This window comes from Chelonia mydas, chromosome 4, assembly GCF_015237465.2.
Source record: "Chelonia mydas isolate rCheMyd1 chromosome 4, rCheMyd1.pri.v2, whole genome shotgun sequence".
NCBI classification, from domain to species: Eukaryota; Metazoa; Chordata; order Testudines; family Cheloniidae; genus Chelonia; species Chelonia mydas.
In genome coordinates, this window is record NC_057852.1 from 328,531 (window position 1) to 343,825 (window position 15,295).

Consider the following 15,295-nt stretch of genomic DNA (forward strand, 5'->3'; position numbering starts at 1 on the left):
CGCTGCGGTGGTGAGTCCCAACCCCGTCACAGTCACATACCTGGACTGTGGTGGGGATGTTTTTCCACATCAATGCTGGGTTCCTTTTATGAAAACATTCTCTTTTGTTATACACAGACTCAGTGCCGGTGAGTGACAAACGACACAGAGTGTAGGAGATGCCACAGAAGGGGGGACATTTTGCGGTAACATGCCGACCCCCAAGAGCAGTGGAATCAACCGAAAAGGGAGATGACAAGGAGTCCGTGCTGCTCGTGGGACGATGGGCTGGATTCAGAAAAGTGCTTAAGTACCCACCCTCTGGAGTTAGGCACCGCTGTGACTCTCAAAACTCCTCCTCAGCGTCCTCCCAACCTGCAGGTGCCAAGCCTCGCTCAGCACATGTTTTGTCAGTCAGAGCTTCCTGGGCAGCTGCGTTTGTGCCTCGGAGCGTGCACTGCTGCCTTCCTCCACGCGCCTGTCAAGGCTGATTCCCCCTCCGGCACTTCGAGTGCAGAAGGTGGGGGCCCGCAACGACTCCAAATGTTAATACTGGCCTCTCCAGGCTGGTGATGCTACCACCACCCAAGTGAAAACTGCCTTCTGCCAAGCCAGAAAAACTCACTTGAGAAGATTTTTTTCCTGAGGCCCCTCGGCTTTTCCACCCCTCCCTCGGGCAAGCCGAGAAGGAAACAAAAGAAAAGGGGAACCCAGCTGTTGCATCAGCTGATTAACATAGGCACAGTCTCTTTACCTCCTGGGACACAGAAATCTAATCATGTTCTTCAAAAAGGTAAATTTTATTGAAAAAAGAAAGAAACCACATCTGAAAACTCAGGCTGTTAGGGATTAAACATCAACATTACTTTCGTGGGGTCCAGTTTAAAGGGTACAAACAAACAAAACAAAACAAAAGCACCTCGGGTTAGCACAGAGGAATCCGCAAGCCCAAAATAAAGAACTAAATCTGATCGCATCTAACTAGACATTCCTGATCTACTTCCATGTCTGGGGTTCCAAAGGAGGAGTTTCTCGGTATGATGCTGATGATTTCCCACACCTGGAACGAACAAACGAACGCACACGCACACAGAGAGAGAGCAGTCATCCCCAGTTGGAAAAGGTATTGATTGGTTCCCCTCACCAGGTGCCAACTCATTTGAAGTTTACCTCTTAACCCTTTACAGGTAAGGCCATTAGGGTACAGCTGCAAAGGAGGATTCTGTAGCTAACCAAATGGCTGGGTGTCCATCAAAGGGAGCTACCCCTTCCCCCATTTCTCACCGCACCCAAGTGCCTATCTTGTGCTTAATCCCACAGCCATTCACACCCAGTCTGGGAGGCCTGCTCAGAGGCCAGCGAATTCCACATGAAGCTGCAGGGGGAGAGGAGGCAGGACGCTCTCCTGACGCTTGGCCCAGGGGTTCGCGGCTCACCCAGGCTGTGGGAGACGACTAGTTCAAGTCCCCCTGGCGCTGATGAGCACAGGGGATGTAAGCAGGGCTCTGCCAGCTCTCAGGTGACAGCCCTAACCGCTGGCTCTGGGAAATTCCCGGTTCGGGGCTCCCACAGTCTGTGACGTTGAAGCTGTTCCATGCTGGATAACTGACGACAGCATCACTGGAGCCGGGGACGGACCCTGGGTCACCCATCTCCCGGGGTGGGCCCTAGCGCTGCCGGCTGTAACAGACTCATTCTCACTCTCTGTTTGGCCCCTTTAATATTCATTTATGGAGCCACAGCCCCCTTTTGTTATACAGAAAGGGGCTGTGGAGTGGTCAGCGAGTTCCTGGTCCCCCACGTCACAGAGAGGCTGAGGTTGGGTTGTTAGAGGACGTTAATGAACGGAGGAGTTTCCCGCCAGGGAGTTCTCCAGCTGGGGATTAAAGCCTGGCGCTGTGTGTGTCTGTCCTCGCCCCCCAGAGTCCTCCAGTGACAGACTGACAGGCCACCGGAGCACAGGGCTCAGGGCCTACTGGTGAGGGTCACCCGCCTGCCCCTCTGTTTCAGGGCAGGGACGCAGGCTGAGCTGGGACTTTGTCCCAAAGAGCGGGCGGATTCTCCCCCCAGCGAAGTCGGCCCCAGTCACAGTGAGGATCAGGGCCTCATTATCAGCACTGAAAAATGTCACCTGCCTCCCTTCATAGTTCAGACAGACCCGGATCCGCATGCTCTTCTGGGACGGGGTCCTCTGAGGGGAGGGTGGAACCGGAGGCAACGGGCTGTTCCAGTCAATGGCCCAGATCCCCTCCCTGGGGGACGCGCTGACCCAGCCTTTCCTCTCCACAGACTCCCTGGCCACCCCGACCACCCAGTATACCTCATCCCCCACCTCCACCTCCCAGGACACAGCCCCTTTAGTGAACCCCTGAAAGCCCAGCACCCAGGGTCTTTTATCAAATCGCTCAGGACTGTCGGGCAGGTCCTGCCTTGCAACTCCATATCTCACAGCCCGCCGATCCGCAGACAGGGTGAGAGCAGGATGAGCTGTGTCCTGATCCAGAGTCACACGCACTGCAGGGAAGTCAAGAGAAGGGGTTAAAAACCTGGGCACTGGGAAGGGGGAACAGCAGCTGAAGGGCTGGGATCGGCGGTGGGGAGGAGGGAGAAAGACTGCTGGGGGGGGCAGTTGGAGCTGAAAGAGGGACAGATGATTATAGGTTGACAATATCATAAATGTGTTATAAGACTAAAAATATGACAACTGCGCCTGTCATGAGCTCCCCTTTCTGTGACAGGTGGAGCCCCCTCACCATCCCTTCGTTCCCCGTAGTCTGCTCCTCGCCGAGGGGCGCAGGCGGAAACCCCCCTCCCTTTCACCCTGTTGTGATACTTGGGCCCACAGGCTGACCCTGCTTGTGAGCTCCTCTGTGCAGCCTCAGTGAAAGCTCCTCAAAACTCACAGCACCCCATGACACTAACGCTGAGGGGACAGGTGGTGCGAAGAGCAGTGAGGCCGACTGAAATAGCCCAGAGAAAGAGGCCTCCGGATAGAACTCAAGGACTGGGTTAAGATCATGCCTGGTGAACAAGAAAAGTCCGAGACTGGAAATCAATGAACCAAAATTGGTGTGTCAGAAATTGGACCTAATTGCTGGACAAGATAATGAGTGGACAGGCGATTTCCCCCCCCCCCCCCCCCATCACTCCATATTGGGGTTCTTAGCAGAAAATCCCATGGCAAGAGAGTCAGGCTGCCTGAGACCCACTGTTGGCGGGGTGTGGGGGAGAATGGAGTGAGCTCCATCATCATGGCTGCCACCCCCCACTGCCCCCTGGGATCCACCATGACACCAGTGGTCCTTTGTCACTCTGAGCTTGAAAGGCACCTGACCAGACCAGGCGAGACCATGGGACCCAGACGCCATCACCACCTCCACTGGCTCTGGCTAAATCCCGACACCACCTTGAATGTGAGACTTTGCCCCCCACTTCATGTGTCCTCTTCCTCCCCTCATGTCTTCTCTTTCCTAGTGCTCAGCTTTTGCCGTCTGTCCAATTAGAGTCTGGCGGAGTCGGCCAAGACTGCATCTTTAGCAACACGACTGTGAGCCTGTGACTGGAGGAAGCAGCTAAAAGCAATGCACCAAACGGCCGACACAGTTACGAGTTTTCAGGTCTCAGCGTGGCTGATACACTGTGGGCTGGGCTGGGTTTCTCCGGCAGTGACATTGTGAGTGAGAGTCAGCAGCTGATTTTCCCTCTTTCCTGTTTTTTCTCTCTCCCCCTTTGTGTGTGTTTGTCTTGTTTTGTGTGGTAGGAAACCAGATGGGACTTTAACAACAACAGAAACAACAGCAGCTCCAACTAATTCTTCTCTTGTCCACAAAAAGAACACTTATTACCATCGTTAATACAGGAACTCCTCACTGAAAGTCATCCTGGTTAGCATTGTTTCGATGTTACGTTGCTGATCATTAGGGAACATGCTCGTTTAAAGTTGTGCAATGCTCCCTTCTAATGGAAGCCCCCTGCTTTGTCCACTGCTGGCAGGAAGAGCTGCCCGTTGCAGCGAGCTGGTGGGTGGTTGGAACCAGGGTGGGCCGGCAGCCCCCCTCTCAGCCCCCCGTTCCCCTTAGTTCCCTGTGCGGCAGCTGCCACAGCAGGCTATCAACTGCGGGCAGTTCAGCTGTCCCTCCCCACACTGCCATGTGCTGCTCCTGCCCTCTGCCTTGGAGCTGCTCCCCGAGACTCCAGCTTGCTGTGTGTGTGTGGGGAGAAATGGGGGCCTAATGTCAGGGTGTCCCCCTCCCCCTGCACCCCGCTTACCCCATCTTCCATAGAGCAGGGGACACACACGACAGGGCTCTCAGGAGGGAGGGAGCAGCAGCTGTGGGCTCAGCTTGCTGATCTAATTTTTGTGGATACAGACTAACGGGGCTGCTACTCTGAAACAAGGCAGTGTGTGTCTCTGGCTGCCCTCCCTCCTTTCCTGCTGCCTTGTAGAGTGTGAGAGTTCACCCTTGAGGGCTCAGCCGAGTGCTAGTTCATCATTTAGCAGCAAGGCATTCCCTGGGAAATACCCCACCCTCTGACTCCTCCACCTCAATCAAGCTTCACAATCATCATCACTGTGCACCAGTATTAAATTGTTTGTTTAAAACTTATACTCTGTGTGTGTGTGTGTAGTCTTTTGTGAAAAAAATTTCCCTGGAACCTAACCCCCCCATTTACATGAATTCTTATGGGGAAACTGGATTTGCTTAACATCGTTTCGCTTAAAGTCGCATTTTCCAGGAACAGAACTGCAACGTTAAGTGAGGAGTTCCTGTGCCATCTAAGAGACTGTCAGACAGGTGGGTTTGCTCTCTAAAAACTCTCTCCTGATAAAGGGAACGGGAACAAGGGCTGTTGTTAAAATGAAAACCTTATTTAACACTTTACATTTCAATTGTTTTGACTATTTTTCCTTCTTGTTTCTGTATCTTTAATAAAAGGTAAAAAACTAAATACATTGGGCTCCTGGGTCTATGACTATAAGGCAGGTTTTCTAACCCTTTAATCATTTTCCTGGCTCATCTCTGACCCCTCTCCAAGTTATCGGCATCCTTCTTGAACTGTGGGCACCAGCACTAGACACAGGATTCCAGCAGTGGTTGCACCAGTGCCAAATACAGAGGTAAAATAACCTCCCAGCTCCTCCTTGAGATTCCCCTGTTTGTGCATCTCAGGGTGGCATTCGCTCTTTTGGCCACAGCGTCACAGTGGGAGCTCAAGTTCAGCCCACAACCCCCCCCATCTTTTTCAGAATCCCCCATTCTGTCACTGTGGCCTGCACTTTGGGGGTCTGCGTGCATACGTTTACATGTAGCCCTGTTAAAGCATACAGTGCTTGCTTGCACCCGGTTTACCAAATGATCCGGATCACTCTGTGTTCTCTCGGGTGAGTGCCCTAATCAGTGGGCTAAGGGTTATGCGTGAGGCCACCTGCTCCTCCACCCCGCGGCTGTGTGGTGTGGCCTGAGGTGTGCCCCACAGCCTTGCTTCCAGTAAACACCTGAGGCACCTGACTCCAGGAGAGGCTTCTCAGCTGTAGGTCACACACAGAGACAGGCACCTCCCTCCAGCCCAGACCTAGATGCTGAAGTCCCTGGAAGGGTCACACCCCTCTTCTGAGCATCTCCCATTACCCTGCTTAGACAGCTCCCCTTGCTGGCTTGTGTGGATCATATTCAAGCGCCTCGTGTCTCCCCATGCATGGTATCGGGAGCCTAGGTGCCTAACTCAGGCTCCATAGATGCCAGGGGGTGGCTAGCTGGAAGTTAGGCATTGCAGCACTGAGTCCCCAAGTGCCTTTGTGGCTCGGGGCCTGAGTGCAAAGGGCTCTGGGTGTGTTACATTTCACCCACACACAAGGGTCTGCACTAATGATAATTCTTTGAACTGCATTTGAAACCTTCCCGCCAATCTGTTTTTTCCTACGTCAGGCTAAGGTGCGCTCAGAGCTTGTTTCTGCGCTTCAAAGTGAACTTCGTGCCAGGGATAAAAGTAGGATTCCCATGACTTTGAAATCCCCAGGCACAATCAGAGAGAATCTCAGTTCTGGGTCAGTTCCTTCCACTAACAAAGAATATCTCAGGAAGGGCAATACCTAAAGAATGGATTATCTGCCTAGTCACTTTAGCAAAGGAAACATGACCCTAGTCTGCAAATCAGTCAGATGTCTAGCTCTTTGCCCCTCCCACCAGTTAAATGGTTATTTTTACCCTGTAGCTGTTGGCTTAATGTTTCATTGTACAAGAAAAGGGACCAGGGAAATTTTCACACTATTAAAATAACAGCTTAACTTACCATGACATCCTCTCGCTCTGCTGATCTCTGAAACAAGGACAAAGTGAGAGATGAGACCTGCCCTGCACACAGATGCTCTGAATAGTCTGTACTTTCATATAGAGTCTATATTAGGACTAAATGGGATTTACAAAATGTAGCCAGGATCTTGCTACAAACAAACAAGCAGAAATGAATAGGCACTAAATTACCTGAGAGCTTCTACTTTGAGCTCCAATTTGAGAAATCACCAAAGAAAAACGTTTCAGTCAATCCCTATTCGGAACAGTCTCAAATTTAAATCAGTGGGAACTGGGCAGCTAAATGCCCTTTTTTGCTTTGTTCCTTCCCTTCAAAGCATCCCATACTGAAAACTCTGTTAACTTTAAGAGAGGTTTAATATTAGCAAAACAAACTCTAGAAGAATGCACTATATAAATATTAAACCAAACCGAAACACGAAATTTCAATTAAATTTCTAATCCAATCCTTCTCCCAACTGGAATATTCCTGTCCCCCAATGTGAACACATATGATAAATATTAAAAGTCAAGAACATTCTCACAGCATGCAAAACACACACAGCTTCTTTCACCAAAACCCCAACCTCATCACCTAACAAGGAGCAAGATAAATAAATACAGACTAAATTGTATGGGATTCACCTTGAACTGCAGTGTGATTAGCAAGAATCTTCACTCCCAATGGAAGAAAATTATTTAGATAAAATCAATAATCCAGCAAAAGCAACTAAGAGTTGTCATGTACCCTGATTCAGTACTTTAGGAGAACACTCCAATGGTTTGGATTCCATCTGCCAAGACATTGTATCTGATCTGGATTTGGTGTTATTGAAAATTATGACACTGATAGAAAGGTGGGAGATGCAAGGGGCAGCTAAGTGGGCCCCGAGGCCCTGGGCTTCAGCCCTTAAGCCCCACCCCCTTTCTGAATCCAGCCCTGTGAGCATGGGCAGGAGGACTCAGGAGGAGCAGGGCGGTTTCCCCTTCAAAGCGCCACTTCTCTCCAGCCCACTGCGTGGCCGCCCAGTGTCCTCCTGAGTTCTCCGGCCCGTGTTCACAGCAATCCCGCTACCTGCACCTCCTGCCTACTCCCCTGAGGCTGCAGGTGACCCTCCCTCCCTGCTCCCCTGCCCCCAGCAGTCCCGCCCCGTGGAGCAGCCCCCCTACGGGGGGCACGCCAGTGCTGAGCTGCCCGAGTGCCTGGCCCTGGGGCCCCATGTTGTTGGGGGCCCCGGGCCAGGGCACCCTGTGTTTAATGGGACAGGATGGAGGGAACTCAGAGATAAGCATGGAAGAAATACAGAAAAGGAGCATCTAGGTCTGAGTGTGGTGTATTCAGGGCTGTGCTGGAATTGCAAGCTAGCACTTTAGGAGCAGTAGGGATGGGGGGGGGGCGGTTCCTGATTCTCCTTCCCAGCTACGACACTGTGTAGGGAAGCATGAGATCTGGGAGCATCAGTCAGTCAGTCAGTAAAAAACCAGCCTAGAATAAAGCTGAGTGAGTGGTGCCTCGCTGCCTTGTGGAGCAGCCTGCTTTGTCTCTCTCTGTTTTGGGTTACTGTGTGTTTTTGACAGAAGGTACCTCTGTTTCCACACGCTACACGCTATGCAATAATCTCTGTACACAGTATGCCTTGTGAGGTATCATTTGAAAATTCATAAATGTTTGGTCATTGTTGTCCTCATAAAATATGTGTGGCAACATTGTATGTGAAGTTATAAGATTCCACTGTAAGATGTCCCAGACTGAGTTTGCAAACAGGTCTGTGTCAAACAAAGGAATGTGTGCTCTGCTGACTGCACTTAAGCAGAAAACAGAGTCATCAGTCAGGAAGCGCAGACAAAGAAGTCTCAAACAGGTGAGGAAAAAGCAGCAGGAATCATCCTTTGCTACAGACTGTCTCCTGAATCTCAGCTGGAAATGTTTTCCAAGAGGGGGACTGACACTGTAAAAATTAGGAACAAAATAACTCAGAATACCTCCTCTCTCTGCCCATCAGTACACTGCAAGAGAAGGGACAAAGGAAACAGCCCTGACGCAGAAGAAGAGTCCCTGGCCTAAGACATTTGGAAAGTAAGACTGTTGAAAGCATGTGGTGAGCAAAACTTTGCTTTGAATTTAACGGTTTGTTAAGTTTGGCATCAGTTGTGCTTTATCTTTATTTTTCTTATAACTATTCTTGACTTTTATGCCTCATTGCTTGTATTCACTTAAAATCTCTCTCTATTTGTGGCTAATTAACTTGCTCTATTGTTATGTCTAATCCAGTGTGTTTAAATTGAAGTGTCTGGGAAACTCCATTTGGGGTAACAAACTATGTATATTTTTCTGTTAATGAAATATGGACTTTTTATGAATTTGTCTTGTCCAGGAGAGGCCTGGCCAGTACAGAACAGACATTTCTAGGGGAAAATCTAGGACTGTGGGTGCGTTGGGGTCACTCTGCCACATAACCCGTGAGCGGCTGGCCGGCTGCAGCACACACAGACGTAGCTGGGAGTGACCAGCATGATGGAGGCTGTTTGTGAGCAGTCCTGACTCGAGGCTACAGCAGCAAAGCCGCACAAAGGGCCGCCCAGGTTAGAGGGCAGAGGTAACACAGCTACTCACTAGTCTAGATTGTCCCTTCTTCAGGCTTTTGTGACTCTCAGGCTAAGGCACCAGTCTCTCCCCATTCACTGAGCAGGAGCTGAGGTGCCTAACCCAGGCTCTGGGAATCCGAGATTTTCTAGTTGCCTAAAAGTGAGTTGTTGTGACACTCAGCATCTCAGTGCCTAACTCCTTGCGTGAACTCAGACTGAGAGGCCTACGTTCCTTCGTGGAGCTGGGCCTAATCTCCCTTTGTGATAGCGACACAATGTCATGATCTTGTCCTGAGTTTGTACATGGAGCCCTGTGAACTGCAGCATGTGAATCAGCTTAAAGCAAAGTGGGCAGCAGATACACAGTCAAATCAGCTTTATGAAAAGCCAGAAAACCAAAAGAAGGGGTGGCTCCCTTGCGCAGTAACTGTAGTTCTTTGAGACGTGCGTCCTTAGGGGTGCTCGACACTGGGCCTGCCTGCACCTCATGTGCCCTTGAGTGGAGCTTTTCATTAGCCGTGTCCGTCTGGCCTGCGCATGTGCTGTTGGTATCCCCAGACTGTGCAGCCGAACCATCCCCGCAGTTCCCCCATCTGTACCTCTGCCTCTCAGCAGAACCTCCGAAGCAAAGGGGACGGATGATGGGTAGTGGAGCACCCCTAGAGACACACATCTTGAAGAACCACAGTTACTATCCAGGGGGAGTAACCCCTTCTTCTTCTTCTTCTTCTTCTTCTTCTTCTTCTTCTTCTTCTTCTTCTTCTTCTTCTTCGAGTCGTGCTCTGTGGGTGCTCCACTCTAGGTGATACCCGAGCAGTATCCGCAGGAGGAGAAGGGGGCTTTGGAATGGAATCCAGCACAGAGAACTGCATGGCCGACTGAAGCACCCGATTTTGAGGCATCAACCTAGGCAGTGTCTAGAGAAAGTACGTACCAAAGACCACGTAGTGGACCTGCAGATTATTGAAATGGGAACATTTTTTAGGAGAGCCATAGACGTAGATTGTGATCAGGCTGAGTGTGCTAAAATGCTGATGGGGGTGAAATGTCAACAGCTTGATACAATCAGAGATCAGTCTGGAGAGTTGCTGGGTAGAAATGGCAGAACCCTTAGATCTTTCTGCAATCGAAAGGAATAATCTATTGGATTTGTGAAATGGTTTAGTTTTGTCCGGGTAGAAGGCTGATGCTTTCCTGACATCTAGAGTATGGAGAAAAGTCTCCTGGCTGGAAGTATGCAGTTTCAGGAAGAAAACTGGGCGGTCTATGGTCTGATTCAGGTGAAATTTGGAAGTAACTTTAGGGAGAACGTTGGGATGTGGCTGGAAGGTCCCAAGCCTTATCGGTGGATTAGATGCCCCAAGTCTTTCATAAATCTCATGGTTGTGGGGTGAGCAAAGAGGGGAAAAAACCTTCAGTAGAAGTATGAAAGGTTATCAGGGGGGCCAGGTGAACTTTGATAGAATTGAGGGACAGGCCTGACTTCTTAAGTTGTAGCAGGTACTCCAGAAGGAGAGGAAGTGGGGCAGATTCAGGAGAAGCATTGTGGAGTTTGCACCAGTGGCCGAAATCTTGTTCACTTCTGAAGGTAAGTAGCTCTGGAAACTTTTCTACTATTTAACAGCACATGTTGTAGCCCCATGAACCATTGAGGAAGCAAATTTTGAGGTGAAGAATGCTCAGGTTGGAGTTTATTAGGCATCTGGCATCCTGAGAGAGGAGTTGAGGAGCGGTTGGGAGATCTATTGGAGGATAGAGAGCACGGTGAAATAGGTAAGCGAACTGCCCCAACCGCATTGGGGCTATCAGAATGACTCTGATGAATAAAACAGTGGCATTAAACAGTCTTCCTGTCCAAGGAAAGAGGAAGGTGTCCACCTGAGAACTGCAACCTAAGCTCTCGCACAAACAAAATATGTGGCACTTTTTACTTAAAATTGTTTTGAAAAGTCTACTTCTGGAAACCCCCAAGACCAAAAGATTCCAAGGAGAACACAAGAATCCAATTCCCACACATATTCCTGGGGAGAAGCACCTGCTGAATGTGTCGGCCGTGACATTCTGTACGCCAGGCAGATGCATTGCTGAGATCCTTACGTGACTTTTTATGCACCAGTTCCACAACTTTATTGCCTCAGTGCAGAGGGAAGAGGATCTTGCCCCTCCTTGCTGATTGATATAAAACATTCAGATCACATTGTCTGTCATGACTTTGATAGACTTGTATCTGATGAAAGGGAGGAAATGAATATAGGCATTCTGACCACTCTGAGCTCCAATAGGTTGATATGGAGAGAGGTCTCCTGAGGTGACCATCTGCCCTGAGTTGTCAGGGAGCCAAGGTACCCCCCCCCCAACCCAACAAAGATGCATCTGTGGTCACAGTCACCATCAGCCTTGGTTGGAGGAAGGGGACCCCTGCACCTACATTGCAATGAATAGTCCACCAGTCTAGCTAATGCTTCACCCTCTCGGGAACCAATACTGGCTTGTCTACACTGTGTTTGTTTCATGTGTAAACCGTTCTGAGTCACCCCTGGAAACAGCAGAGGTGTAATTTCACATGCTCCATCATGAAAGTGCAAGCAGTCATGTGATCCAGCAGTTGAAGTCAATTTCTTGCTGAGGTCTGGGGCCTGTCTTGAATTGTTTTGGTGAGGCTCTATGACATCCGGAGCCTGGTCCAGGGGAAAAACTGCCATAGATGTCCAGGAATCCAGACACACCCCTGTGAATTTGTATATTCTGAGCAGTGTTAGTGTGGAGTTTTCTACATTCAGCTGGAGGCCCAGGTCCAAGATGACAGAAAGTGCCATCCTTGTGGTGGACGACACTTCTTCATAGGATGGACCCTTGAGTAGCCGGTTGTCAAGGTACGGGAATACCACTATAGCCTGGTGGCACAGGTGAGACACCAGTATTGACAGAAACTTTGAGAATACTCTTGGATTCTAGGAGTGGCCAAAAGGGAGCACTTGATACTGGAAACGATCCTGGCCTACCACAAAATGAAGACATCTCTTGTGAGATCGGTGCATAACCATATTGAAGTATGCATTCTGGAGGTCAAAAACCAATCCCCTGAGTCTAGAGAAGGAATTAGAGCTGCCAGGGTCACCATCGTGAATTTCTGGTATTTCACAAACCTGTTTAGGAGACTTAGATCTTGAATTGGAAGATCACCCTCTGTTCTTATATGGGATGAGGAAATAGTTGTAATAGAAGCCCCTTCCCCTGTACCGAGCAGGTACGAGTTCTACTGCTCCTAAACAAAGAAGGGTGTTTACTTCCTGCCTTAACAGGGGCTCATGAGAAGGGTCCCTGAAGAGGGAAAGGGAAGCTGGGTCAGGCCGAGGGAGTGAGCTAAAGTGGATGGGGTAGTCCAATGATTTTACTTCCAGCACCCATTTGTCCAAGGCAATATAGAATCATAGAATATTAGGGTTGGAAGAGACCTCAGGAGGTCATCTAGTCCAACCCCCTGCTCATGGCAGGACCAATCCCCAACTAAATCATCCCAGCCAGGGTTTTGTCAAGCTGGGCCTTAAAAACTTCTAAGGATGGAGATTCCACCACCTCCCTAGGTAACTCATTCCAGTGCTTCACCACCCTCCTAGTGAAAGAGTGTTTCTTAATATCCAACCTAGACCTCCCACACTGCAACTTGAGACCATTGCTTCTTGTTCTGTCATCTGCCACCACTGAGAACAGCCGAGCTCCATCCTCATTGGAACCCCCTTTCAGGTAGTTGATGGCTGCTATCAAATCCCCCCTCATTCTTCTCTTCTGCAGACTAAATAACCCCAGTTCCCTCAGCCTCTCTTCATAAGTCATGTGCCCCAGCCCCCTAATCATTTTTGTTGCCCTCCGCTGGACTCTCTCCAATTTGTCCACATCCTTCTTGTAGTGGGGGGACCAAAACTAGATGCAATACTCCAGGTGTGGCCTAACCAGTGCCAAATAGAGGGGAATAATCACTTCCTTCAGTCTGCTGGCAATGCTCCTAATAATGCAGCCCAATATGCAGTTAGCCTTCTTGGCAACAAGGGCACACTGCTGACTCATATCCAGCTTCTTGTCCATTGTAATCTCCAGGTCCTTTTCTGCAGAACTGCTGCTTAGCCAGTTGGTCCCCAGCCTGTAGTGGTGCATGGGATTCTTCCATCCTAAGTGCAGGACTCTGCACCTGTCCTTGTTGAACCTCATCAGATTTCTTTTGGGCTAATCCTCCAATTTGTCTAGGTCACTTTGGACCTTATCCCTACCCTCCAGCATATCTACCTCTTCCCCCAGCTTAGTGTCGTCCACAGACTTGCTGAGGGTGCAATCCATCCCATCATCAAGATCATTAATAAAGATGTTGAAGCGGACTGACCCTTGGGGCACTCCGCTTGATACTGGCTGCCAACTAGACATTGAGCCGTTGATCACTACCTTTTGAGCCTGACAATCTAGCCAGCTTTCTATCCACCTTATCGTCCATTCATCCAATCCATACTTCTTTAACGGGTTGGCAAGAATACTGTGGGAGACCATATCAAAAGCTTTGCTAAAGTCAAGATATATCACATCCATCGCTTTCCCCATATCCACAGAGCCAGTTATCTCATCATAGAAGGCAATCAGGTTGGTCAGGCATGACTTGCCCTTGGATGACTGTTCCTGATCACCTTCCTCTCCTCCAAGTGCTTCAGAATTGATTCCTTGAGGACCTGCTCCATGATTTTTCCAGGGACTCAGGTGAGGCTGACTGGTCTGTAGTTCCCTGGGTTCTCTTTCTTTCCTTTTTAAAAGATGGGCACTATATTTGCCTTTTTCCAGTCATCCGGGACGATCGCTACAAGTTTTCAAAGATAATGGACAATCACTCTGCAATCACATCAGCCAATGCCCTCAGCACCCTTGGATGCATTAGATACAGTCCCATGGACTTGTGCATGTCCAGTTGTTCTCAATAGTCCTTAACCTGTTCTTTCACCACTGAGGGCTGCTCACCTGCTCACCTGCTCCCCATGCTGTGCTGCCCAGTGCAGGAGTCTGGGAGCTGACCTTGTCTGTGAAGACAGAGGCAAAAAAAGCATCGAGTCCTTCAGCTTTTTCCTCACCATCTGTCACTAGGTTGCCTCCCCATTCAGTAAGGGGCCCACACTTTCCCTGCTCCCATGCATGTTGGAAGTGGGATAGCCAGATCCCAAATGGGGGAAGGTTGACAAAATGCTAACGCTGGCGGGCTAATTATGGATGCGCTATCAGGCCACCCACAGGCCCGTTAAAACCGGCACGTACATGATGATGCCTGTTGTGGAGCTTCATGAGGCAGGTGAAAGGGCCTCTCCCTCTGGAACCTGTGTCGTTTCCTGGGGGGCTCCAGGGGTGTCTGGGATCCAGAGAACTGAGTGGGGTGGGATCTCTGAGCCATTTGCAATCCACTGAATCTCCATTTGTTTGCAGGAGGGCAGATGTCCAACGAGCATAATGTGGCCCTGGAATCTTTAAGAGTGTGCAACGACTTATCAGTGTTCTCTGCAAATAATTGCCATCTGTCAAACGGAAGATCCTCAACCAAATTCTAAAATTCCCTGGGGAAACCAGACATTGCAGCCAGGAAGCCCGGCACATCACCACCACCACAGAGATGGAACGGGCCACAGTATCTGTGCCATCAGCCGCTGCCTGCAAGGATCTTCTTGCCAAAAAGTGACCCTCAGCAACAGTGTCCTGGAATTGTTCTCTTTGATCTGGGGGAAGGCGCTGAATAAATGCCCCAAACATTGTGGAGTTGGTAAAGTTGGATTTGGAAATCAATGCTCGGTAATTTGCAACGTGGAATTGCAGTGTAGCCAAGGAGTTGTCCTTCCTTCCGAGGAGGTCTAGACACTTTTGGTCTCTGTTGTATGAGGTGGATTTGTAATGGTGTTGTTTTCCCTGCTCATTCACCACATCAATGAACAAAGAGTTGAGGGGTGGGTGGGAGAAGAGGAATTCAGAGTCCTTGGAGGGGACATAGTATTTTTGTCAGCCCTTCTACAAGTGGGTGTCACCATACCCAGGATTTGTCAGATGGTTCTAGCAGGTTCCAGTAGAACCTTGTTAATGGGGAGGTTGATTCTAGATGTCATCACAGAGTACAGCATATCCAGCAGCTTGTATTGGGGTTCCCTGACTTCACTAAGTGATACCTGCAAAGAGTCTTCCACCTGCTTAATGAGGGCCTGGAACTGGCAAAAATCATCAGCTATAGATGGAAGGGGGGAGGCATCAGGGACTCATCTGGTGAGGAGGATGAAATGGTGGTCTGAGGTTCTGGATTCTTTATCCACCCTGGTCTCCTGCTCCTCAAAAGTTTCCTCCTGCTGCTTGGGAGGGGAAGCTTGGGTCTCCCTGTCTGGGTTTCCCTGTCATCCTGGGTGCGTACTGCCCCCCCCCCCCCCACACACACA

At 49.7% G+C, this 15,295-nt stretch overlaps 2 protein-coding genes across 2 annotated transcripts in view; one reads left to right on the top strand and one right to left on the bottom strand.

The window, feature by feature from the left end:
- LOC102930774 (class I histocompatibility antigen, F10 alpha chain) overlaps positions 1 to 15,295 on the top strand; it is a 1,343,638-nt gene that overhangs the window by 11,601 nt on the left and 1,316,742 nt on the right. The window lies entirely within an intron of this gene.
- Positions 764 to 15,295, bottom strand: part of LOC119566028 (zinc finger protein RFP-like) — a 51,326-nt gene continuing 36,794 nt past the window's right edge. Inside the window, exons 8-9 of the mRNA XM_037896504.2 lie at positions 6,271 to 6,297; positions 764 to 2,493 (exon numbers count right to left, since the gene is read on the bottom strand). Coding sequence (XP_037752432.1) covers positions 1,952 to 2,493; positions 6,271 to 6,297 — 569 coding nt within the window. The 3' untranslated portion in view covers positions 764 to 1,951. The remainder of the gene's footprint in view (positions 2,494 to 6,270; positions 6,298 to 15,295) is intronic.